The sequence below is a fragment of the Perca flavescens genome, chromosome 8 (assembly GCF_004354835.1).
Source record: "Perca flavescens isolate YP-PL-M2 chromosome 8, PFLA_1.0, whole genome shotgun sequence".
In the NCBI taxonomy this organism is placed as follows: domain Eukaryota; kingdom Metazoa; phylum Chordata; class Actinopteri; order Perciformes; family Percidae; genus Perca; species Perca flavescens.
This window is the reverse complement of record NC_041338.1, coordinates 23,962,094-23,989,957: the sequence shown is the minus strand read 5'-3', so window position 1 is coordinate 23,989,957 and position 27,864 is coordinate 23,962,094. Positions and strand designations below refer to the sequence as shown.

General features: G+C 41.3%; 1 protein-coding gene across 1 annotated transcript; it reads right to left on the bottom strand.

Moving 5' to 3' along the window:
* Positions 1–15,376: 15,376 nt before the first annotated feature.
* Positions 15,377–20,375, bottom strand: LOC114560079 (uncharacterized). The gene is made up of 4 exons (XM_028585233.1): positions 20,235–20,375; positions 16,987–17,158; positions 16,799–16,884; positions 15,377–16,394 (listed from the first exon to the last, which is right to left on the bottom strand). Exons 1-4 carry the CDS (start codon positions 20,373–20,375, stop codon positions 15,942–15,944), a joined length of 852 nt encoding a protein of 283 aa, XP_028441034.1. The 3' UTR covers positions 15,377–15,941.
* Between the last annotated feature and the right edge of the window lie 7,489 nt (positions 20,376–27,864).

Here is a 27,864-nt window from a genome sequence, read left to right as displayed (position 1 = left end):
AGGCTACCTATTTCCCCTTGTTTCCATTCTTTGCGCTATGCTAAGTTGCTAGCTGCGGCTTCATGTTAAATTGACAGATATGACATTGATATCGGACTAACTCTTAGCAAAAAGCAAATACGCATATTTCCTAAAATGTGGAATTATTCCTTTAAATTAATCTTTTTAGATTATAATGGAAACTATAATTGTTTTATAAAGGTTTTCTATTTTCCATGTTGATACTGACAACATAGGTAGTATTAAAAAACTAAACTGTAAGTACTAAAAACCTCATCTAAAGCAATGTCATTGTTTTACTGCACATCAATAATTACCTCCAGTAGTTTGATGAGGGATGAAGCTGACTTTGTCTTTCTAAGATGACACACAGCTCCCTTGGTTCATGTTTGTGTGTTTGATCAAGCTGATAGCCATCTGTCTGTGTGCTTCACTGCACAAAGTGCTGTCCAGTGTCAAAGTCTTCTGGAGCCGGGCAGCAGGCCAGCATCACAGACTCCTGTTCCCTTGGAAACATCAGATGTTTGAAGGGAAGGCACCCAACTCAAATTAGAAGTGATTATGTGACAATCTAGCTCCCATCATCACTTAACGCTATTAGCTGAAACATTTGTTGATGGATGAATAAGATGGGGCATCACATAACCGCAACAAATTCAAGGTAATGCAAGAGATTTTGGCAACTAAATTATTCAAATATAGAAAGCTTTGTTCACGTTTACACTGATGAAGAAAGATTCAGTCTAATCAGGTGATTTCAAAATAAGTTTAGAGTGCTAAAGCTCTTTGGGTCATTTTAATAATTCAAATTTTGATTTCAGAAATGCTCATTATTCTCACACAAGGTGCTGTTGCAGCCGCTTGTATCAAGGATAAACAGTGTTGATAGTATGAAGAGTAAGAAACAAAAGAAGATGTAAATATGTAAAATGTACACATTCTTAGAGGAATTCACATACAGTATCATATAATTTATATTGTATTTAGGTGAAAGCCCTAATAAACTATTTATTGTTCATCTTTCAACATTTATTGATCAAGTAAAAAAACATACATGTAATGTTGAAAGATTAACAATAAATAGATTATTAAACATAAACATACACATAGGCTATATAACTCTGTATAAGGATAAAATGAAATTACAAGACATTGAACATTGCAGGAGAGAAAAATAAATCTACTGAATTGATTATGTATTTGTTAAGTTTAGATTAAATTAAAGCTTTTTTAAAAAAATTTTATATTACAACAACAACAACTCTATCTAAGTGTTATAAAGGTATATTTATAATATACTTTGTTGTAAAAAAAGAAAGGTACACAGTGTGTATGAACTCTTGTTATGAAAGTTCAATACCTGGCCCGTTGGTAGCACACAAACTGTATTTCAAAAAAATGATCACAGGAGGGCAGCTGTGTCAAAAAAAAAACTCCTCAGTGAACTCTGTATAAATGTGTGTATGTCTGTTTATTTCTCTTGTCTGTCTATCTGTCTGCTTTGTATTTGTCTGTCTGCCTGTCGATTTCTCTCTGCCTATCCACATTTGTCAGTTGTTGCTATTGAAAGATTATTTTTTGGGGCATTTTATGCCTTTATTACATAGGACAGCTGAAGACAGAAAAGGGGGAGAGAGAGGGGAATGACAATAGTAGACATTATTATTATAATGTCTATATATATATTAATCACCTTTTGGACAATCTAAAATGATAATAGTCTTGTTTGTTTTGATTGGCAACAGAGGTTGCGTTGTGGGCTCATCTTGAAGCACAACAAATTCATCTGTGTGTGGATCATTTTCCAAGTGTCAGAGTGTCAGTCCAGAGCCAAGGTTCCACATGTGGAGAAGAATATTGGCATGCTGATTACTGCACACTGCATTGGGAAGCTGACAGCAATACACAAGTGAGAATGGAGGGTAATTGCAGAGGAAAATATTGGTCCTGAATTCAGACTTGAGTGCTGCAGCTGTACTACACTGTTTGCATTTCAATCAGAAGAGACTTTGTTTTTTTGTTTTTGTTCAATATGTTTATTAAAGTTCCAATATGTAATATTTATACTGTAATAAATCCAAAAATGACACCAATGCCTCATCAGATATTAAGGAAACATGTTAACCTGAAATACTATCTTTTCTGACAACAATGCTAATTTCAGTATTATTTCTTTTTGAAATTTACATTCCGTGACGGAATTTATGTTTATGTTTTGATCTGTGTGTTGTTATCAACGGCCCAGTTTGACAGCCAGGCCGGGTTGCCAGATATACCTGGAAAAACGTAAACCCAGCGCGCTACAGCTGTAACGGTAGTACAGCCATGAAAGCAGCAAACAAACGAACAGGATCAACGGAGATAGATTCTACATGACATAAAAAAAAGAAAACAGCATGTTTCTAACAGTTGCGTGACCAGAGACGTAACAACCCCCTGGTAAATATTGGAGATGTATTTGAAAGATGGAGACAGCTTAGAGCCCAAAAGTACGCAGAGTTGGCTTATTTTCTCCTGAACAGGTAAGCATTAGCTTCATGCTAATTTATCACAGCTACTAGGGACGGGCATTTTTTGTCATTTCAACATTTGTGTACTCACATTGAATTATATAGCTAGAATAACCGAGTTGGTTACTCGCAAAAACAATTGAGACATAGCCAGTAAAGTGATCCCGACTGGTCCTGGCTAACGCCGCCATGCTAACCCTGCTCACTGTTGTCATGGCTGTTTACAGCGTGTAGCCTCTTCAGCGGCTGGAGCCGACAACGGTGAGTTATTTTAAACCACGAGAGGGGGGCTGTAAATCGGAAAGAGAGGACTGTGAGTTTGCAGTGTGTTTAGCGATTGTTGCCGTAATTCTAAGCCAATGAAGTGTGTTCCGTCGGCAAAGGTAATGGTATTTTTAGCGTTTCGTATTGTAATTCTAAGCCGAGGAAGTGTGCCTGATTGGCGTGTGGAGAGGACAGTGAGGTTGTTGTGTTTTTAGCGGTTCATACTGTAATTTTAAGCCGAAAAAGTGTGTCTGTCAGTTGGTTACAGAGCTCCGCGTGAGCACGGGCTTTTATGACTGTCAATATAGCCAGCATCTACCGTTAGCTACTCCGCTGTGCTGTGGAGTAATGTCTGGCTATGTGAGACTAGCATCTAACGTTAGCTACTCCGCTGTGCTGTGGAGGAATGTCTGGCTATGTGAGACTAGCATCTAACGTTAGCTACTCCGCTGTGCTGTGGAGTAATGTCTGGCTATGTGAGAAAAGCGTCTAGCAACATTGTTGTGAATGCTGCGGTCTCAGCCTGGCAACCCCTGTGAACTTCGAGTCTGGGCAGGAGGGGGCGGGGGAGACGACTCTGCAGTATTTTGAATTGGTAGTGCAGTAACTATTTTAACCGCTAGCTGCCAGTATTACACACAATATTACATATTGCACCTTTAAGTGTTAGTGAGTAAAATAATATGCCAATATGAAAAGAAAAGGAGAAAATAAATAAATAAACAAAAAACAAAAAAACGATATATAAATATAAACAATGAAATGTACTGTTACATCACCGATACTTATCAATAAATAAATACAAAAAAATAAAAACTGAGTTTATCAAAGAAGGGGCATATTGTGAATCTCACAACTGTTCAAGGTCTCCATCAAATTGAGCAAGATGGTCTAAGAAGAGACTTTGTTTAAGAGTGAAATAAGTTTTATGAACATGGTGCATGATAGGTTGATACGTTTTTGGCAATTAGACTCATCGTACTGTTAAATTATAAGGGGTACAGAGGCCGTGGATATATAGGAATATCCCCCGATGGAGTCTAGACATGATGGTGAGGTGATGAAGGGATAAAGGAAGCCTGAAGATCTGGATGGATGTGATTTGAAGCAGGGCTTCTGATGATCAAGGAACCCTGGGTGCTGGCAATGATGAGACCTGGATGTGAATGGGGTGGAGGAGGGTCACATCGATTTTGCCTGAAGTTACAACTTACAGCAGCAACCCCCAATTTCCACCAACTGCGGAATGGCGGCAGATCCGCTCCGGAACGGCGGCGGAGTGAATAGGTCTCCATTAAAGTCAATGTGTGTATTTTCACTGACTGCGGCTGCGTTCCGACTCTGTCCCAGCTCCAGCGATGCGCAGCCCTCCGCAGCAGATACGCAGAGCTTCTATTTTTGCCGGACGCCGGAGAGCTCCGCAGCAATTCAGCACAGGGCAGGTAGTGTGGGACAGGAAGTTGAGCACAGAAGCAAAATATAACATCCGGTTAATTTTCTAAATAAAATACACCGTGCTCACGGCAGATCATATTTCCCTGCACTACACCTTGAAAACGTCATAATGGGCGGAGACAGGCCTGAAGTCGGAATGGAAACAAACTGATGTTAGTTTTGTGGTTCTGTTTATAGAAACTACATCCTGTTATATCGCGCGATCATATGTGAATTTGTGAGATCTCGTAGGTCCTAGTGACTTCAGCTGTCAGTCATGGCCGCAGCCGTTCTGCAACAAATACGAACCAGGGGTCTGATTTATAAACGTGGAGTACGCACAAAACGGGGCTGAAAATGTGCGTACGCCACTTACCATGCAAAGGTTGTGATGTATAAAAAACAAACTTGATGGGAGAATGTGCGGTCCTCCACGCAAACTCTGACCCATGCGTATGCACGTTTTGGAGACAAAATAGGAATTGGCGACGCAGATGGTGAGGTGTTGAACCGAAGTCAGACAGCAGAGACTTACAGTTTTTCTCAGTCACTTTGGTGCATTTCTTAGATATGAGCAATTGAAAATTGCTCATATCCTGTTGATCAAAATATAGTAGATGGTTCTCTGTTGAATAGTCTTACCCCTCAAAACATCTAGGCATTAGTTCCTTGCATAAACCATTACATGCAAAATTGTTGAACTATTTGTCATAAACTGTCAAGCATAGTTCTACACATTTCTATTAGACATTTCGTACAAAAACGTGACTTGATGAATCGTGCAGGTGAAATTGACCCTCACTCATGAAGGAATGTAAAGTGTTAGTTCAATCAATAATCAACCAGTTACCCTACCAGTCTAAATTGCTCAAATGTGCATCTCATGAACAATCAATTGGCAAGCATATATAGACAGACCACAACACAGAGTTGCAATTTTCCAATAATGGATGGACCAGGAAACAAACAGGGTCAACAGCCAAGAGGAGGAAGAAGAGGAGCAAGGATGCGTGGTGGAAGGCAAAACAGAGGAAGAGGCAGAAGAGGACATAGGCGCATATCTGATGACATAAGGGCCACTATTGTAGACCATGTTGTCAATCATGGCCTTACAATGGCTGAGGCGGGTCGAAGGGTGCAGCCGAATATTGGGAGATCAACCGTGTCCTCAATAGTTCAAACGTTTCGAAGAGAGAACAGGTATGTCCACCAATGTACAGTGCACTGTTACTGTATATAAGCAGTATCCTGTACACTTCCTACAATGCTTCATATTACAGTAGTCCACTTGTATTTCACAGCATACAGAAATATACTCTATACAGATACATACTGCACCTTACATGCACCCACCTGTATGTTTTACAGTAAAATGTGTGTTCACATGGTTTATGTGAAATTGTGCGATTTCCCCACATAGGACTGCAAGATTACCTCTAACCGGTGGCAGAGGACACCTTTTCATACCTCGGAAATATCACCATGTGTGCTGCTATTTCGGAGCATGGTGTCCTGACCCATATCCCCCTTATAGGGTCATACAACACCCAGCATCTACTCAACTTTTTAGAGACTCTCTACAGTCTCTCATCCCTGATGATGAGAGGGGTGTGTTTAGAGAGGATTTGCCAAAGTATGTCGTCATTTGTGATAATGTGAGTTTCCATCAATCAAACATCATAAGGCAATGGTTTGTGACCCACCCGAGGATGCTCATAGAATTCCTCCCATCTTATTCACCATTCCTTAGCCCAATTGAGGAGTTCTTTTTCAGCATGGAGGTGGAGGGTGTACGATCGTCAGCCACACACACAGATGACCCTGCTAGCTGCAATGGATGCAGCATGTGAGGACATCACAGCAGACGCCTGCAGAGGATGGATAAGGCATTCCAAAAGATTCTTTCCACATTGCATTGCAAGGGAAAATATCCGGTGTGACGTGGATGAGAATATGTGGGCCGACAGACAGGAACGTCTGGATGTGTAGAGACAGCACTAACAGTGCTGCGGGCAAAGCTGTGCCTTAGGGGTGTTTCCTGTGTTTCTTTCTAATTTAGTTTTTTTTCCTTTGTGCCCCTTGTCTTTTTCTTACTGTAAATTATTTTGTTTTTTTCTTTCATAAAGTAGCACTAGTACAAGCTGTGAAAAACAAAATCCTGTACACTCTCTTTCAATCAATAACCCACATACAGTAATATGTAAATAGTACTGTTCAAATTGATATATGCCATAGAAGTGCAGCCTTGTGCATTTTCAATACAGTAACTGTCATCCAAACTGTAGCCTAAGTTTACATCAGGTAATACTGTCAAAGTACACAGTTACATTGACAACATGCCTAAACATTTTTAAGACCTTGACTCAATGACTTATCATTCTGAGGACGCTGACATGATTTATTGGCATTAATATTTACTTTTGAGAGATGTACTAAGGATGTTTAGTGACTGACTAGCTTTAGAAACATATCTATTGTATATTGCAGTTTGTACAAATTGTTCTGAGAAATGCACTTATTATTTTGCACGTTAGGGATGATGTGAAAAACGCAACAAAGCGACTGAGAAAAACTGTAATGGGAATAAGATCACTTTCAAGTATTGATGCCTCACGCACATTTTTTCACTCCATATCATCCACATTACCATGAAGATGAAATCCAGCAGGGTTATTTGCGCTTGTACTGAGTGATAACTGTTCCATAAACACCTCCAACTCAAATCTTAAATACAAATTTGTTCTTAATATTTAATTGGAGGGATGGCCCGACTGCATGGAATACAGGATAGCATCAAATACCCTACCATTAGATAACTGCAGAACACACTGTAAATAACTAAATATCTGTCTTTAAAACTAATACACTGCATATATCATGCAATGTAAATGTCAAAGTCTGAAAATACAGCCGTTAAGCTCTCATTACCCTTAATGTCCTCGTTATCAGTCCGAACTTTAATACTGTTTGTGACAAAACCTGCATGAAGAAAAGTATGTTTGCCTATTACACTTTATTTTGTCTTCAAATTGTATCTCGGGTGGGGGATACCACTAGTTGATGCTGTGTTGGCAAGGTGTTAACAATCACAAATTGTTGTAAACATATAAATACTGCGGTGACCCCCTTGCGTAATGCTGCATGATAGCACTGCTGGATAGCAGGTGCTGATCGCGTTTAACTTTACATAACTATCAAGATAACATTACGTGTATTTGTATGTGATCTAGGCCTAATAATTTCCCCTTGGTAATGTAGCATATGAATTTCCATGAACACAATTCTAAAATGCATGAGACGTCAAGGCTTCTGCTATCGGTTGATAACTCAAACTTGCCGAGAACCTAGACACCCGTTTGAATATAGACTTGTGCAGTACCCTCGGTTACAGTCCTTACGGTCTCGTTCAGTAGCCTGGTGAGCGGTCTCCTTGTGACAGCCTAGCCTAGCCACATAGCAACATTCACTTCTCTAACATTTCACTTAACATAACTACCAAAATAACACGACGTGTATTTGTATGTGATGTACTATACTTCCCCATCGATAATGTGTGAATTGCCGTGAACACAATCCTCTAAGATGCACCAGAAACAAGGCTCGGTTAATAACTCAAACTTGCCGACAACCAAGACACCGCTTGATTACATTAGACTCGAGCGGGCCGGCCGGTTGCACGGTTACATTCGGTCTCGTTCGGCATAGGGTCTAGGCATTGACATATATATAATGGACCAATAGACCCCGTTGCTCTGGACGGAGACCAGTGAAGGATAATTAGAAGCACATTTCCGGTGATCTCTTGCTTTACTGCGCAGCCTCCAACTGACAGAGACAACGTAAATGTGACGTGAGCAACGTGTCTGAAAGTTGTAAGTCTTCTGGTAGCTGTGCCAAGAGAAATCTCAATCATTCCCAATCTTACAGAGACAGAGAGTGTAGGTATATGTAAGGAGATAACATAAGCACAGGGTAATTATTGCTAACTAACATGCTAGTTAACATTAGTAATTAAACCTAAACTAATAAGCTAATGTAAGTCGAAACTGCCTGAGAGCTTCTCCTGTACTATACGGTAATTCCTCTACTGTGCGACAGTAAGTCACTTGGTTATGACACAATTGTTAGCCGATTTTTACAAAAACGTCTTCTACGGAGCCATAACGTTAGGTACAAGGTAATGGAGGCTTTTATACATTGTCATGTTTCTTTAGAAGTAAACAACGGACAAATAGAGTCTTTAAACGCTTCAGATGTAAAGTTATTCAATATATTTGAATAAAGTTATTGAATACAAAGGTATATTTATTGTTTAACAATAAATATATAATTTTTAACACTTTTGCAAGGCACTGTATCCGTGTCATATTCTCATTAGGGGCTGAGCCCCCCTAAAGGTCTGATCCTAGAATCGCCCCTGGTTAAGGGTTAAGGGCCTCCAAACTGCTCAAGATGCACAGTCAACAAACTCGACTTGGATTACTACTTTTTAATTCTGAGATAACATTTAGGTTAGCATACTTTGTATGGACGTTAGCAATAACTAGCTTAGTGCTTTTATGGATTTGTGTAAGATTTGACATGAACACCTGCAAGAAGGAAATATATGGATCAAACACGTATGGATTGTTGTGGATACAGCAGATGACGTGCTTTGCTATGGATTATATCTTCCATGGATTATATCGGATTCCATGGAAAGGTAGGATGCCTGTGTATTTAATAATTCATTTTCGGCATCTGATGTGAGGCTCCGCAAAGCGAGGAGGTGTGCATAGGTATATTTATTGTTAAACAATAAATATACCTTTGTATTCAATTATAATTAAATTATCTTTATTGAGAAAATATGTCTTGTATTTATTCATACAGTATACTGTACTGCAAAGTACCTTATCTGTCATACTGTTCAACTGTGTTAGTGTTGCCACACTATCCTGATCATTATTATATATATATATATAGCAGTAAATAGGAACAACCAAATGTCTTCTATATAATTTAAAACAAATACCATGATGACTAGATCTTGGTTAGGTGTTCTTATAATTGATTATATGTCAGTTACTGCCTTTTGCCTTTGCATGACTCCTTGTTTTTGGCACATGATACAAAGACAGAGTACAGTAACTGCCAAACAAGGGTCAAAGGTCAATTTTGAACTCAAGATTTTTTGCATACAAACATTTCTTCATTATAACAACTAGTTGTCAAATTTTGGGAGTTCTACCTATAATACTTTTGTCTGGACAAAACAGAAACTTTAAAGTCATTTTTCTCAGTTTCACACTCTAGCGAGTTAAGGTATTTTGCCTTTGCAGGGCAGTACGCTAATGGAAGAATCTGGAGAAAAATAGACTTCAGGGACCATGACGATGACTGGCTAATATGCCGATTTAGATTCCCTAAAGCTGAGCTCTTGGATCTATGTACTGAATTGGGTCCAGTAGAGAGGGCAACGCGCTGGAACCGTGCCATCCCGGTCCATCCCGGTCCAAATACAGGTCCTCGCCACTCTGGGGGAAACCGGCTGTTTCCAGAGGGAAATGTCAGACAGCTAAGTGTTTTTTTTAAATAAATATTATATATAATCTTCAACTTTATCACTAAGGCTTGTTTGGATATAATATATAGTTCTGTTAAATCTTATTATATACGTCTGGTATATCGAAGCTGTCCCTGAGTGCCGTAATGCCTGCCGTTTCGGACGTATTATTAATATATGTAGTCTATTGATCAGGTTTCCATACACTATGCAAGAACAGGCCGAAATTATAATTAAATTTGCAGCAATTCCTGAACGTCTGAGAAGTTTTTTGCTTTTTTTCTGCCAGTCATCATAATTTGGTGTCATTCATATACTCAACAGCATTCACAAGGTGCTTTGCATTGACTATGGTTAAAAATGGGCGTGTACGGAGCGGGATAAGAGGCTGATCCACGTACGCACGCTTGTAGGTAATCTCTGATTTATAAAGGGAACATTGCTTACAAGTGTGCGTACGCCATTTGGGGCTTTTGGGCGTATGTACACTTATAGTAAGGATCCTACACACAGTTTTATAAATGAGACCCCTGGTGGGTATTGAAGAATGGCGGAGCATGGAGCCGACACGCAGTGGAGCCAATCCGCAGCCATTCTGCAGTTGGTGGAAATCTACCATCACAGAGATTGTGGCAAAATCTGGTTGGTTGAACTGAAAGAGTAAACGCCCCAATTTAGCTGATTAGGATGGGAGAGAGAGAAATGTGAAGCATAGAAGTATTCCTGAATGAACTTACGCTCAGCTTCATTTCTATGCACCCATTCTGTGTTAGTAATTTAAATTCAATTGCAAAGTTTAGCACCACCATGAGGGTCACATTTATGTTTTAAGTGATATTTCTCAACAACTATTGGATGGATTGCCATGAAATTTGACGCACACATTCATGCCCCCCTCAGGATGAATCCTACTGACTTTGGTGATGCCGTCTCTTTTCATCTAGCTCTCCTCATCAGGTTAATTTGTTCAATGCTTTTGTTTATGACCAAATACCTGTAAAACTAATGACATTCAAAAAAAAAACATTGCCAGTGAACATTTACCAGATATATTGAATGAAATGATTTTGCCATATATGTTGAAGAAAAGTGCAGTCAATTATTGCCAAATGCAGTTATTCCACCAAAAAACGTTAAAAAAAATATATGTAGTAGGTAAAGTTAGGATCTGTCGGCATAAATGACTCAACCAACGTCTGTGAAAACCTTTTGCTAGCATGACCCCTTCATCAAACTAGCTGACCTAACAGGATCGTGATAGCATAGCATGTAATAGTAACCCTGACCTTAACCTAAAGCTAAAAGTATTGCTACTTTGTTCATGAGTATCAATTTGTAAGAGAATGTAAGTCATTTCAGATGAATGTACAGTGACACAACTGTGGGCATACAGTGTAAAAAGATGAATTGTCCTGTTCTTAGCTCAGTGCACTTCACCACAGTGTTGTCTGATTGTACATGCAGACATCTGTAGCTGAAACACAGTGCAGGAGCACTGCAGTACAGGTTTAATTGTTCAAATGTGACAGACTTTCACTTACATTTCAAAAACAACACTTTATTTTAAGATTGTGTACTCAGCTTGCCCCTAACAAATCAAAAAGATGATATTTGCTAGCTGCAAGCAGCAATTTAACCCAAAATGGCTTTGCAAAGCAAATGTGTGCAAAGTGGAGCAACAATAAAATAGGTTGTTTGTCAGAGCATTTCAAAATTACCCATAAGAGCGTTTTGCTTATTTGGCAGTCTTTTCACTAGAAAAAAGGCTTACCAACAAGACTTTTTTTAAAGGTTCAGGCAAATAAAAAGGTTGGAAAAGATTGTCTTCATGGTCTAAAGAAAGCTTAAGAAAGATGCTTTTACTTTTGGTAGGCAATGTGTTTCAACCTGTGTTTCAGTCTACGAGTACAGGGCAGGGATTGCTCACTCTCTGTTGTGCTGTTGACAGAAGAAAGACAATATATATATATATATCGGTTGGTTGTTTATGACCAAATTACACACCGGCTACATGTCCTGCATCCTGCACGCTCTATCCAGGTGCCACCCCCTTGCCTAAACCACAGAGAACGGAGAATTTCCAGTTGGTGAGAACTGTCTCAGGCAATCTCCTGTTGTGTTGTACATGTATGAAAGGGCAACTCCAGACAATGTCGGGACCTGAATCTAACCATCCCCCTGGACCACCTTCCCACTGTTCATAATCCCTGCATCAATTAAATTTCCCTCATAATGTCACTGGCAGAAGTATTTAAACATAATTTCTAGAAGACAGCCTAGCAGTGTCTCCAGACGTGCTGGTGAAATGAAAATATAAATGATGATTCCCTCTTTTCTCTCTTTGCTGCAGCCAATGACCTTTGTGATAAAGGAACGCACACCATTTAATACAGACTGCAGAACTGAAAACATGCTTTCTCATCTCAATAGGTTTGTGACTTCAAATCCACTTTTACTGCTTCAAGAATGTGGATGAAAATAGCACTCACAGGGGACCAATGCCATGTCTCAGCCCCTCCAACATGCGATCTAAGGTTGCATCTGTATTAAAGTGAAGTTACCAACCAGCATACATAGGCTGGCAACAAGATGAGGAATACAGATAAGAGCTTTTTTTGTTACTTCAGATTTAACAGAATAAGTAGTGATTTTGTGACTTTTCACTTGTCCTTTTGCATTAACGTCTACCAATTTCTAACAAATGATTCTTTGGAGAAAGTGCTTTTAAGTGCTGCTTTTCCATAAACACCAACTACATTGACGGGAAACATGCAGGCAGTGTTATTTCTCAATCTTTTTGTCAGACTGATGCCAGATAAAGTAATTTGGTGGAATCGAGCTGTTCTTAAAGGGGTGATAGAATGTTTATATACAGTGGGGAGAACAGGTATTTGATACACTGCTGATTTTGCAGGTTTTCCTACTTACAAAGCATGTAGAGGTCTGTAATTTTTATCATAGGTACACTTCAACTATGAGAGACGGAATCTAAAACAAAAATACACATTGTATGATTAAGTATTTGACCACCTACCAACCAGTAAGAATTCCAGCTCTCACAGACCTTTTAGTTTTTCTTTAAGAAGCCCTCCTGTTCTCCACTCATTACCTGTATTAACTACACCTGTTTGAACTTGTTACCTGTATAAAAGACACCTGTCCACACACTCAATCAAATGGACTCCAACCTCTCCACAATGGCCAAGACCAGAGAGCTGTGTAAGGACATCAGGGCTAAAATTGTAGACCTGCACAAGACTGGGATGGGCTACAGGACAATAGGCAAGCAGCTTGGTGAGAAGGCAACAACTGTTGGCACAATTATTAGAAAATGGAAGAAGTTCAAGATGACGGTCAATCTCCCTCGGTCTGGGGATCCATGCAAGATCTCACCTCGTGGGGCATCAATGATCATGAGGAAGGTGAGGGATCAGCCCAGAACTACACGGCAGGAGCTGGTCAATGACCTGAAGAGCTGGGACCACACTCTCAAAGAACACCATTAGTAACACACTACGCCGTCATGGATTAAAATCCTGCAGCGCACGCAAGGTCCACCTGCTCAAGCCAGCGCATGTCCAGGCCCGTCTGAAGTTTGCCAATGACCATCTGGATGATCCAGAGGAGGAATGGGAGAAGGTCTGATTAGACAAAAATAGAGCTTTTTGGTCTAAACTCCACTCGCTGTGTTTGGAGGAAGAAGAAGGATTTCAATTTTATTTATAGTATCAAATCATAACATAGGTTATCTCGAGACACTTTACAGATAGAGCAGGTCTAGACCACACTCTATAATTTACAAAGCCCCAACAATTCCAACAATTCCAGTAATTCCCTCAAGAGCAAGCAGTGCGACAGTGGCGAGGAAAAACTCCCTCTTGGGAAGAAACCTCGGACAGACCCAGGCTCTTGGTAGGCGGTGTCTGACGGGCCGGTTGGGGGTGTGATAAACAGTGGCAATAATAGTCACATTAATAATGGAACAGTGACTGGATGTAGTGGGAAGCTGCAGGGTTCAGCAGGAAGCAGCATGACATTGCAGGGCACCGCTGAGCTCAGCAGGGAGGGCAGCAGGACCACGGCGACAGCTGGAACCAGGATCTTGGTGCCAACGTTCTCCAAGGAAATAAGCTGGGGGAAAAAACATAAGGACTCCGGGGAGTAAACTCCCCAGAAGCTAGGATTAGTAACAAGCATTTCTGGGACGGGATACACACAAATGGTAATAGTAATAGTAATAGAAAGGGAGAGGAGAGAGCAGCTCAGTGTGTCAAAGGAAGGAAGGAAGTCCCCCGGCAGTCTAGAACTATAACAGCGTAACTATAACAGCGTAACTAAGAGAGACAGGTCATTAGGAGAGGTAGCTTTTTCGGGCTTAGAACTCTCCCCCTGCCGGATCGGGCTTGGCTGGCCTGCCTCCCTCTACATTTGTTATGTATTATTAATCTAACAATTATGAAGAGAAGCAGGTGGGCCAGTTAGGTGAGCACTGCAACTCCTCACTCCCTAACTATAAGCTTTATCAAATAGAAGAGTTTTAAGTTCATTCTTGAAAGCGATTACAGTTTCTGCCCCCCGAACCCAGATCGGGAGCTGGTTCCATAGGAGAGGAGCCTGATAACTGAAGACTCTTGCTCCCATTCTACTTTTAGAGACTCTAGGTACCACCAGTAACTCTGCATTCTGGGAGCGCAGTGCTCTAGTGGGACAATAGGGTATTAGGAGCTCTTCTAGATATGATGGTGCTAGACCATTTAGAGCTTTGTAGGTCAAGAGAAGGATTTTAAACTCAATCCTGGATTCAACAGGAAGCCAGTGCAGAGAAGCTAATACAGGAGAAATATCTCTTTTCTTAGTTCTTGTGAGAACATGCGCTGCAGCCTTCTGGATCAGCTGGAGAGTCTTAAGGGACTTATTTGAGCAACCTGACAGTAGGGAATTACAATAGTCCAGCCTAGACGTAACAAATGCATGGACTAGTTTTTCAGACAGGATATTCCTAATTTTGGCAATGTTACAAAGATGAAAAAAGGCTGTTCTTGAGGTTTGTTTTAGATTGGCATTAAAAGATATATCCTGATTAAAAAAAAATAACTCCTAAATTTCTGACAGAAGTGCTGGAGGCCAGGGCAATACCATCCAGAGCAGTTATGTCTTTAGATAATGAGGTTCTGAGGTGTTTAGGTCCCAGTACAATAACTTACGTTTTGTTAGGGTTTAACATCAGAAAATTATAGGTCATCCAGGATTTTATATCTTTAATGCACGCTTGAAATTTAGCTAGCTGACTGGTTTCGTCTGGTTTGATTGACAAGTATAATTGGGTGTCATCCGCATAACAGTGAAAATTAAGAGTGTTTCCTAATATTGCCTAGAGGAAGCATATATAAGGAAAATAGAATTGGTCCAAGCACTGAGCCTTGAGGAACCCCATGGCTAACTTTAGCATACTTGGAGGATTTATCATTAACAAATTGAGATTGATCAGAGAAATAGGACTTAAACCAGCTTAGAGCAATTCCTTTAATGCCAACCAAGTGTTCCAATCTCTGTAACAGGATTGAATGGTCAATAGTGTCAAATGCAGCACTAAGATCTAGTAAAACAAGAATGGAGACAAGTCCTTTGCAGCAGTTAAAAGGTCGTTAGTAATTTTCACCAGTGCCGTCTCTGTTATGGCTGTGGCTAAGACCCAGAACACGGAGTATCACACAGAGGAAAATGTTTAGAATGTCTTTAATGAATGTCATAAACAAACTCAGCAGCCTGAGACAGTCAGCGCTGGTGGAGGAGACAGGACTGGAGCGGCGTGGGCAGAGCGTGGCGTGTCCAAAAACAACTCACAGGGATCCAAACGAGGAGATGAAAAGCGTGAGGAGCGAAAGGCTGGGGGCACAGCAGAAAGTGGGAAGCGTCCCCACACTCACCAGCCTGGAGGCGTAGCGACCGTTCAGAAGGGGAAAGCCGAGCACGACCCAGTTGCATGGGCTCCTCCCGGGGCGTAGTGACCAAGCCTGGAGGAGTGAACCGTCTCTGGGGTGGTGAGGTGCGGGGAGCTAGGGGTGCGATCACTCGTCCAGGCTTGCGTGACTGGCCGCTCCTCTCCCGTAACCTGCTATCCAACGTAATAGCCAGGGAAACAAGATGAAACAGGTTACGTGGTACATCTCTGGTGGCTAGTTCGTCCTTTACGGATTGACAAAAACTACTTGTAAGGCTTCCTCATCCCACTTAGAATCAGCAGCAAGAGTCCAAAAGTCCACTGAGTAATCTGCCACACTGCCCGTGCCCTGTCTCAGATTTATCAGCCACTGAGAGGAATTACCAGCATGGTCAGGATGGTCAAAAACAGTTTTCAACGGAGAAGAAAAATCAGTAAAAGTTAAACCCGCTAAATGTTGATTGGTACAGACCGCCTCCGCCCACGCCAATGCTCTCCCTCTCAACAACCCTAACGTGTAGTGTACCTTGGAAGATTCAGTAGTGAAAGACAGCGGTCTTTGTTGGAATATTAAGGCACACTGAAGCAAAAATCCCCAGCACTTATCTAGTTCTCCAGTGAAGGGCTCGGGCGAAGTTACAGGGGTTTCCCGGACGGTAGTTGCCACCACATCCGCGGGGACGGGAGGAGGGCTGGAAGGCTGAGGAGAAGGGAGAGGATTATGGCAGGCAGACAAATTAGCAACGTCAGCAGTTAGCTTGGTGACCTGAGCTAGCAATTGTTGGTTGTTGTCCAGTAGTGAACGGATTAACTGATCATGTTGTCCTAATAGCGCTCCCTGGGACTGGATGGCGTGCTGGACGCCATCCCCCCCAGCCGCGTGTGATGTCTCCGTAGGGTCCATGGCCAGATTGTACTGTAGGGCTGTGGCTAAGACCCAGAACACGGAGTATCACACACACAGACACAGAGGAAAACGTTTAGAATGTCTTTAATGAATGTCATAAACAAAAACTCAGCAGCCTGAGACAGTCAGCAGCGCTGGTGGAGGAGACAGGACTGGAGCGGCGTGGGCAGAGTGTAGCGTGTCCAAAAACAACTCACAGGGATCCAAACGAGGAGATGAAAAGTGTGAGGAGCGAAAGGCTGACGGCACAGCAGTCGTAGGCACAGGTTCGAGTGGTGTAGGTCTGGATGAGAGGACAAAAACAAAACATAGGTAAGTGGAGCACGAGGGACAAAACATGAGGCAAAAAAAACTTGTGAGCGGGAGTCGCTGGGAGCCAAGTTACCACTTTGGTAGCTGTAACGATCTGGCGCCAAAGACAGGTTCCAACCAGGTCTAAATACTGCAGCCGTGATGAGAGAATCAGCAACAGCTGAGCAGAAAGAGATTGCAGGATAGCCAGCAGCCGTGCAGGTAGGTGGATTGCCCGGCCACGCCCCTTGACCTACTTTCAGCCACTCCAGCAACAAGGACAGACACAGAGGACAAGGAAAACAAACAAACCCAACCGCTCCCATAACAGTCTCTGTGCTATGATGCTTTCTAAATCCTGATTGAAAGTCCCGAGATTTGTTTTTATTTGCGAGTTTGGGAGTTATACCAAGGTGCTAATTTCCTTTGCTTCATCATCTTCTTTTTCAGGGGAGCAACGGAGTCTAAGGTCGTCCGTAGGCAAGTCGTAGCACCGTCTAGAAATGTATCAATTTGAGAGGGCATGACATAGAGTCGAATGCTGTTGGAATATCTTCTTTAAATTTAGCTATAGCACTGTCAGATAGGCATCTGGTGTAGAAGCTTTTATCTTAGTCAGGTAGTAAGAATTCGAAAGTGATTAAAGAATGATCTGTTAATACCGAATTCTGCGGAAATATTATTAAATCCTCAATTTCAATACCATATACCAGCACAAGGTCAAGGGTGTGGTTAAAACAGTGCGTCGCCTTGTGCACACTCTGACTGAAACCGATTTAATCCAATAATGAGTTGAAAGCAGTACTAAGGCTATCATTGTCAACGTCCACATGGATATTAAAATCACCTACAATAAGTACTTGGTCTGATTTAAGGACTAAACATGATAAAAACTCTGAGAATTCAGATAAAAATTCAGAATACGGACCTGGAGCCCTGTAAATAACAACGAATATAATTGGCTGTAATGTTTTCCATTTTGGATGTTGAAGATTAAGAACAAGACTTTCAAAGGAGTTATAATTTAATTTAGGTTTAGGAGTAATTAACAGGCTTGCATCAAAGATGGCTGCAACTCCCCCTCCTCGGCCTGAGCCTCTAGGAATTTGAGTATTAATATGACTGGGAGGAGTGGCTTCATTTAGACTAACATAGTCTTCATGGCCCAGCCAGGTTTCAGTAAGACAAAATAAATCAATGTTATTATCTGATATCACCTCGTTTAACAATAATGCTTTAGAAGACATAGATCTAATATTTAATAGTCCACATCTAATTTTCCTATTTTGTTCTATTGTTGCAGTTGTTTTAATTCCAATTAGGTTGTTAAGTATAGCGCATCTTTTGTTTACCTTTGATTTAACCAATCTGAGTCGGGGAACAGACACCGTGCTTATTAGACTATGAGTGGGTGACTGCTCCAACGGAAGCATAGGGGGGCGCGTAGTACTGCACCCCTGATTACTAATATCAAACTTGGGTTGTCATGGTTTATTTTTTGATATGAGAGCGGCTCCGTCCCAGGTGGGATGAATGCCGTCTCTCTCCATCAGACCAGGCTTTCCCCAGAACGCCCCCCAGTTATTCACATAGCCCACATCATTAGCTGGGCCCCACCCCGACAACCAGCGGTGGAAGGATGATGTACGGCTGTACATTTCATCATTGGTCAGGTTTGGCAGGGGTCCAGAGAAAACTATTGAGTCCGACATTGTCTTTGCGTATGCACAAAGTGACTCAACATTCAATTTAGTGATCTCCGATTTACGACCATTACCCCCTACGTGAAGTATGATCTTACTGTATTTACGGTTCTTTTTAGCCAGCAGCGCTAGATGGGTTTCTACATCGCCCGCTCTAGCCCCGGGGACACATATGATCGTAGGTACTGTAGCCGCTGGGGCCGCCGGCTTCACATATCGCAGTATAGAGCTCCCAATAACCAGGATGAGTACAACCCCAAGAACACCATTCCAACCGTGAAGCATGGAGGTGGAAACATCATTCTTTGGGGATGCTTTTCTGCAAAGGGGACAGAACGACTGCACTGTATTGAGGGGAGGATGGATGGGGCCATGTATCGCGAGATCTTGGCCAACAACCTCCTTCCCTCAGTAAGAGCATTGAAGATGGGTTGTGGCTGGGTCTTCCAGCATGACAACGACCCAAAACACACAGCCAGGGCAAGTAAGGAGTGGCTCCGTAAGAAGCATCTCAAGGTCCTGGAGTGGCCTAGCCAGTCTCCAGACCTGAACCCAATAGAAAATCTTTGGAGGGAGCTGAAAGGCCGTATTGCCCAGCGACAGCCACGAAACCTGAAGGATCTGGAGAAGGTCTGTATGGAGGAGTGGGCCAAAATCCCTGCTGCAGTGTGTGCAAGCCTGGTCAAGAACTACAGGAAACATATGATCTTTGTAATTGCAAACAAAGGTTTCTGTACCAAATATGAAGTTCTGCTTTTCTGATGTATCAAATACTTATGTCATAAAATAAAATGCGAATTAATTACTTAAAAATCATACAAAGTGATTTTCTGGATTTTTGTCACTCACAGTTAAAGTGTACCTATGATAAAAATTACAGACATTTACAGAGGAAAACCTGCAAAATCGGCAGTGTATCAAATATTTATAGTTCTCCCCACTGTAGGGTATTTCATGCTGTTCCTTAAGGTCTCCTAATAGGGTATATAACATTGGTTGGGCTGAAAATGGCCCAAGCGATTTTCTGAGGGCCATTAACTACCCTGTGAATATGGCCATATTTTGAACAAGAGCTTTTCTTCCAAATATGGTATGCTCATGAATATTTAGATTAGCTGCACGCTGATTGGTTGAGCGACCTACATACGCATACATTGGAGTCTCATATTACACACACACACACACACACACACACACACACACACACACACACACACACACACACACACACACACACACAGTTTATTACATGCCCAGACATGCCCAGGTGCGAGACAAAATGTTTCCACACTTTCATTATAACTAGTGTAGTTGTAACGTTACCCTTGGGACATAAAAAAACCTCCACCAAAGAATCACAACTCACCTAATAGCTAGTAAGCGCGGGGAGCGGAGAGTGAACCCCTGCAATGTCTTCTGCCAGTGCCTCTGCAGCGCTGCGTTAGATCCATAACTCCCGCTCCATTGTCCGATATACTCGTTCTAAACACTTTTCTCTGGGCCAGTAGGCTATTCCGTTGTACAGTCTGGAACACTGCATTTACGACCGTGGTTAATTTTCAATATCCTTAAAAAACTTCCATACTTTGTTCTTCTTTCTAAAGTCCTACATAGCGCAGCTTGTGCGTGAGATCCTGACAGAGCTCCAGCTCAGCGGCTCTGTGAAGGGGGAGAGGCCGACAGGGAAGGCAGCAAATCCGGCCGGCAGCCGCCGCCTGTCCCGGCAGATTGTGGAGCCCGTGAAGTCCAATGCTGTCCTACCAAATTTGCAATTAGCCATACATTTTCGTGAAACGGCCCATGTTTGAGCTTTACATTGCGATTTCTCGCATAAAAAAGTCTCAGAAGTGATTTTAGTCGTAAAATAGCAGATGAACAATGTATACAATTTCAGAGATCTGCGTGACCTAGATTCCCAAGACTAGCTGACCTCAGGTCAGTTGTGTAGCCTATGTAAATGTTGGGGCGTGACAAAGACTAGAGACTAGAGCCAGATGAGGAGGAGTTGAGAAGTTGAGATTTGTTGATATTCGCCCGTTCTCAGCAGCAGTTTCAAATTGTGAGATTTGCAGAGGAAAGAGGTGTCAATGGGATTTTGAGGTTCTATGTATGTCCTATTTACCTACCAAACTGTTGTTTTTCAACTATGACAGGGTAACATCGGTTTTTCATTCTATCACCCCTTTAAGCTTAAAAGAATCTTCTGGGTCATTTTCATAGAATGGCACATTTTTTTTTCTTTCTGACTCATTTTGACTGCAGTATACAGTAGGAAGAAAATCTGTAATATGGAGCCTACTTAACAGATGTACACTTCTTTTCAACTCTTTGCTATTCCACCAGCATCCAACGAATCATAATAGCCTTAAACTATTACAGAAAAAGTGTTATTAATTTGCATATTACAAAATTGCATGTTCCTTTACATGTATTTCAGGAAATATAGCTTTGCTCGATAGAACAAGTTTAAAGCAGCTATGAAAACTGATTGTGTAATTGCTTGATGCACATGACTATTATTGGATGTGAAGACTTAAGCAGCTAAGTGATGAGTCTCAGACATGTGAATGTGATTTGGGCTCAAAAGTGAATCCTTTAAAGCTTCTAATTGATATTGATCTCCCATCTCTAATATTTATTTTGCTGACCAACATTTCTACTCAAATAAAGAAACTACTTCTGGTTTACAACAAACCCACACACCTTTGTTTTATTTTCTCTCACAGACCCTGAAGTACTAGCTTGTTCAATTAGCTACACATGGCCAAAATAAAGAAAGACTCCACCCTAATGGAGCTATACTTGTGTGAAATTCATTTTTTAAATCTGTTTTTCATCCCTTAGAGTTAATAAATATGATTATGAGATGTATTCAATCACTAATGTGCTGCGACACGGTGTACACACTGCCTCTGTGAGCTCTCTCACCACTATCCAGTACTGGAAAGGAACATGCATCTATTATTGGTGAAAGCTATATGTGCTGTCTGACACCATATAATTTGAGTGGGTTTTAGGTATGTTTTGAGGTATTTAAGGTGTAACGACTTACATTCATCAGAACAAATGAGGTCTCCTGGTTTTCACTGTTTGTAGGGATTAGGGATACAACATAATTTCTACCCAATAAAACACACAACACGCAATTTCACACCTGTACGAGTGACAGAGAAATACAGCATTTCAAATGTCACGACTTTGACAGTATATTGAACATTATCACACACACACACACACACATACGCACACATACACACACGCACACACATCTCTATACAGTAGATGTGTAAAGAGATTTTTGTTTTCAGACTGAATGCACTCTTCGCCACTAAAGGATGACAAATGCAACACATCAGTTATACTTTCAAAATGACTATATCATTATGACGAAAGGGATACAATATAAATGACCATCGTGTCATTTCAATAATGGTTCAGCGATTGCTTCCAGACAGCATTGATGAGTCTGAACTCAGAATTCTCCACCAAAGTCTCCACCAAACCTATTCTCTTGGCTTTGTGTTCTTTGTAAAAGAGAATGAGAAAGAAAGGAACAAACAGCTGTATTCTTTAATACATAACTTCTTCTACAGCCTCTCTAATTCCTCTCTTAAAAAAGAGCAATGGAGATGTTTTAATCAATTACAAAGCACATTGTGGACAAAAAACAAAGAATTGTTTCCATCTATTTCCAGACTTACAGACACATTGGATTATAGATACTGCAGCAAGAAATTAATTCATTAAAATCAAAAAACATCCGATGAGAATTTTCATTCACGTGGGTATATTACTGAAAGAATCCTATATCATAACATAAATACACAGCAAGTATCGTTGTGAAACAGAACTAGTTAAGCTTCTGCGATCCGCAATGAAACCGCTCCGCGCTGGCTGTGCCATTGTTTCTGGGGAGAGCGGTGGAGACAATTTGGAGGACGTGCTCATATTGGAGTGTGCACCGCTCAATGATGCCGCTGAGCGCTGCGCTCAAAGTTAAAACAATTTTTAAACTTTGACCTGGTTGCTGCTAACCTTTCAGAACATAACCAAACCCAGAAGCAAAGAAGACGTATACCTGCGCAGCCTTTGCCTCTGTACTCTGTGCCCTACCCTGATCATGTGTAGTCGGTTTTAGGCAACAAACATACTTAGCCGACTAGTTAGGGTTAGTAAAACATCTGGGATTGGCTTAAAATTTGTTACGTAAAACTGCTAAAATGAGAAGGTCATTGCGTCACAGACAAAAGTCCATAAAACTTGATCAATTTAAAAAAATGACAGTTGGCTTTTGGTTTCACAGGGGACAAAAACCCTGGTCTCCTGAGTGAAAGCCCCACCACCTCAACCTGCCTCCTTGTGTGAAATTTGATGCTCTTATACTTTGCCACCTTGCTTACATGTTATCTCTCACAATAATTACTACGGCCATTCGAGGTCAACGCCAAACAACAAACATAAATATGAGTCATAATGAGCTGCTTGCACAATTGACCTATAGGGTTGGTTTTCTGGGTGAGGACGGATTGCGACAAGAACAAGAGCTAAATCTCATCAAAATTTGGAATTGCAACCATCCCATCAAACGCTCAATATGATAGTTACTAAATTTCACAGATATACTGCCACAAAAAATAACACAAAATGTAATAATCTCCTCTGTGACAGAGTCTCAAAAAAGCCTTAAAAAGCAGGTACTTGTGTTGCGCACAAAGATCCATTACCTGGTGTGCAGAACACAAAACACAAACCCCTGAGCCATGAGTCAGTGGTTTGGGTTTGAATGTACAGAATGTACATAATGTATGTAGGCCTATACATGATGTCTTCAAATGTTTCTGATATTACGTACAAATGTGTTTACATTTCTCGTAAGCCAAATGTTGCCTACAACCCACAGTGTTTTGTTTCCATCTGTTAATTGTGTTGTCCTTTTGGTCCTGGTGACTAGAAATAAACTATACTTACTTACTTTACAAGAGATAAGGTTTAGAGAGCAATTCTCAACAAAGTAAACGGAAGTACATAACCCTTGTGTTGTCCTTCAGGTCACTGGAACCCAAAGGACAACACAAGGGTTTTAATCAATGTGAGGGATCCATAATAGTGTGGGCAGACATCTTATGGGAGTTGTCAGGTCTCACGAATATTCTGCCTGGTTGTGTACCACCCAATGAATATATAACATAGGAGCTGTGGGCACCCTATGGTGCAAATTGTTCTGGAATATAGGGCCATTTTAATGATTGCCCAGGACCATAATGACGACATACTAAGGTGGTTCAGTATCCCGCTTCACAGTTGAGGACTTGTACGGCAGCATTCAAAAGCAAATTGCCAACTGTGTGTTTACTTGCAAAAGTAGATGCAGTGTTGAAATAGGGCTGGTAATGTATGCCTTAGCCTATAAGAAGTGGCTTATTGAGAGTAAAAAGTGGAAAATGCATGAAATTGTGGATAATTTCTCTCTCTCTAGTCTCACTGCCCCTCCTCCCTCGACCCATTTTTCTCTGTCCTTCTGTGTATGAGTGCAAGAAGCTATTCAAGAATAATGTATTGCTTTGATACACTGGTCAATGCACCAACAAATTCCAATAAATCCAGGGAGACAAATGACAGCATCCAATTTGGTCGCTTTAATTTTCTAAACTATGATTATCTGCATGAATGCTGGCATTACAGAGGGAAATGTGCAGATTTTTCAATCCAATTATCACCATTGAGGACGGCTTCACATTACTCTGCTATTGTAGCAGAAAGACCAATAAAAATGAATTATTTGCTGTTTCCATAGCCGACTACTCTATCTCATAATCTCGAGATATAAAACAGATTAGATAAAAGGATTTCTGTAAAATGTATCACTTATGATATTCAATTATTTGACAGTTTTTTTTATTTGTAAGTAATTTGTAAGCTTTTAAATAGTTTATTTTACATTTTGATATAAAATGTGAGTCTGTGAGCTTGTTTGCTCATAGTGCTATTCTACATTAGGGTTGCTAATGTGGGTGTAGTGCAGTCTATACACCATATGACACACATTGACATTGTGGCGTTGGTAGCTCTGGTAGGTGGCTCTAAAATGACACACACAATTAATTTTATCTTTAATAATTATTCAGTGACTCTACATTTCTGAAGTTATCAGAAAAGGTAGTCAAGTAACATACACCATTCACATTTTGTAGCTTCCTTTCCTATTTCTACCTTCCTCAACTTTGGTCCTGTTCTCTGGAACAAACTACCCGACCTGAGATGAGATCTGTCATTGTGTCAAATTCCAAAAGCAAACTTTTCTATTTTCTTAGGCTTTTGTTACTACTCCATGTTTGTCTGCAGTGTCTGGCTGTGGATTTTCCTGTCTTTATTACTGTGATGTTTGTACAGGCATAAACACATTGAGTTTATTTGAAATGCATTGTCCTGCATAAAGAAAATTGCTTTTCTCCATTCATGGCTACACAACTAAGCAGTGCCGGCCCGAGCCTTTTGGGGGCCCTAAGCAAAATTTGATTTGGGGGCCCCCCCTCCCACCACGCGGAGTCACCTGTGCTTGACAATTATTGACACAAATACACGCTATAATGTTACATTATAAATTAATACAGTGAGGTTATGTATTAATACAGTGACGGTTTATGAACTACTGTCCCACTGGGCACAGATGCATAAAAACCCTCCCCCCCTACTCTATTTGTGCAAAAGTGGGTGCAAACCGTGAGGGGGGGTCTGGGGGTGCTCCCCTAGAAAATTTTGAATGTGATAGATGTGATTTCCTGTATTCTGGTGCATTTTTGGGATGGTCAGCTTCAGAAAGGGCAATACCTAAATTTGTTCAGATTCATAGCCTTTTGCTTTTTGACTTAATAAGGTAGTGACTTCACACAACTACTTGGGCTTCAGGGCCAAACAACACGTTCAATCCCACAGGACTTCATGTTCTCTATTTATCCTGATAGGGATGCATATTTAGATTTTTTGTCCTGACAGATAGCCCGCCCGTGTTAACCGCTTATTAACCGTTAACAATCAGCCGACTAAGTCCAAGTCCACCCTTGTGGGAGAGTTAGCAACCACATCAATTAGTTTAGCTGCGTGGTTGTCAGCTGTGGGTTTGCCGGACATACACTGTGTTAGTAGGAAGTAGGGCTGGGCGATTAGGGGTTAGGTGGTGATAGACAGATTGTTTATCCAATCAGCTAACCAGTATTTTCAGACAGCGGTAGCCGCTCGCTAATGCTTTTTTTCTCTTGGATCCTTCTTTTGGAATATGGTCCGTGAACCTGAAATGGTGTCTTTTATTCCTAAATTCTCGTTACACAAACGGCAAATATCCTTTACTGACATGTTTGCATGCTGAGCTAACGAGCTATGCTTTGCCTGCAGCAGCAGGGGCGGGCTTGTGGTTGTATTTTCATACGCTTCGTGGATCTGATTGGTTGATTTGGCCCGTCTATCACCAACATAGGTGATAGACAGATGGTTCATCCAATCAGCTAACCAGTATTTCTGCCCCTTCCCAAAAGTTCTCCAACGGAAAGTTCCCAGATGGATATGCCGAGCAAATGCGAAGCAATCCATCTGGCGGAGTCAGGTTAGCACACGTCATCTTTCTTTAACGAATCTGGCCAGAGAATTGCTTAGAGCTGCACATTTTCAATTACAATGGGTCTACAGATAGTCGTGTGGTTGTGATGAGCGATGGTCCGTTTCAATATGAAGATAAAAAGGCAATAATTTTGTTTCCAGTTTCCAGCAATTATTTTTGCAAGAAGTCAAATCTAACAGAATTAAAATTTAAAAATTACAGCCTTGTGTTGAAAGGGGATGAAAGTAGTGAATAATAATTGCCACATCAATAATGCATGCTATACCTTCTAAAACCACCCCAACCCACGTGCATTTGGTACGCTAGCAATGGCAGGGAGCAGGTGGAGCCCTGGGGGAAGCACAACAACCCGTTCCTTTGCTGAAGATGGAACAGATACTGCTGCCTTCAGGTGGCTGTAAAGAGTGCAAACCAAAAGCCTTCAGTCATCCTGCCTCGCTGGCATTGATGTTTTAACCGAAATAAAACTTTTTTTGTCCTGTGTCATCACATCAGCTGATTAAAAAACTAGAATAAAAATGGTGAGACGAACAAAACATGATTAAATGGGTTTAAGGGATACAGATAAAGTAACCAAAACATCATGGAATCAAGTCGACTAGATCACCAACTAGGCTACCACACTGGTAAGTGGGGTGGTTTATGGCTCGGAGTTAGAGCTCGCCCCATAATCGCAAGGTTAGCGGTTCAATCCGGCCCTGCGCAAGACACAGAACCCCACCCCAGATGCTAGTCAGCCATGCAGCATTAAAAACAGTGTATACATACTGCATTAAAATGTGTCTGGGGGCGTATGGATAACATCAACCTCTATAGATGTTGTTGCAGGAAAGGTTAACCCTCTCATTGAGTTCATGTTGTTTATGGAGAAGGAGAACCCGGAATTTAGTAGGAGAAAATGGCCACGGTCCCTTTTTACATAGAGCCTATAGTGAGTGAGAAAGAGTTCATTTCGGCGCCATTATATTTATTCGTCCTTCAAATTGCAGTCTTTTTCATACTTTAACACAACTGAATGGTATATCAACACAAGCACTCGAACATTTTCAAAATGCCCCCCCGCCCCCGCTAATGTCAGAGGAGCTCCTGTGGTTCGTAGAGAGATCAAACCAACCCGGTTGGTAGGCCTGCTGCCGTTTGTCATTTTGCGCGTCAGAGCGGAGGAAAGAAGCAACAGCTGCAGTGACTGCAGCAGAAACACGCTCAGTGAGATCCCCCCTCAGCGCTCCCTGTCAGCTCCGCTACTAATTGCAGGTAAGCTATTTGCATCTGCCTTTCAAATTGGTTTACTTCAGATTCCTTCTATTCTCTCTTTCTCTTCCTTCAGGACAGTAACGAGTCAGGTACCTTTAATTAGGGGAAGCGATGACTGTGGAACCGTGAGAAATTGAAAGAGGAGGGTTAGAAGTTGAGCAAATAGAGCTGTAGGCTACTTATTACTGACGTCTTTTTTCCTGCTGTTTAGCAATATTTTTCCTATTCTGTATTCATTTAGGATCATGACTGTTTGTGTGGTCACTTTGCATGCCTTCCTACAAGCTAAATAACGTGGTGTTTGGTCATTTGTTGTGCGTAAATGTAAGTTGCGTGCCAGGAATTTTTACGGAACTGTTGCATGTTACAGGTGCCACCGACCATCACCTGCACTGCACATTGC

What these genes read in the sequence shown, in the direction of transcription:
- LOC114560079 (XM_028585233.1), bottom strand. Translation starts at nt 20,375, where the DNA reads ATGGCTAATTGCAAATTTGGTAGGACAGCATTGGACTTCACGGGCTCC. An exon ending in AGCCGCTGAGCTGGAGCTCT is followed by an intron (nt 17,159 to 20,234) that starts GTCAGGATCTCA and finishes TTGTTGCTGGAG; the next exon opens with TGGCTGAAAGTAGGTCAAGG. An exon ending in ATCTCCTCGTTTGGATCCCT is followed by an intron (nt 16,395 to 16,798) that starts GTGAGTTGTTTT and finishes CCTTCTCCTCAG; the next exon opens with CCTTCCAGCCCTCCTCCCGT.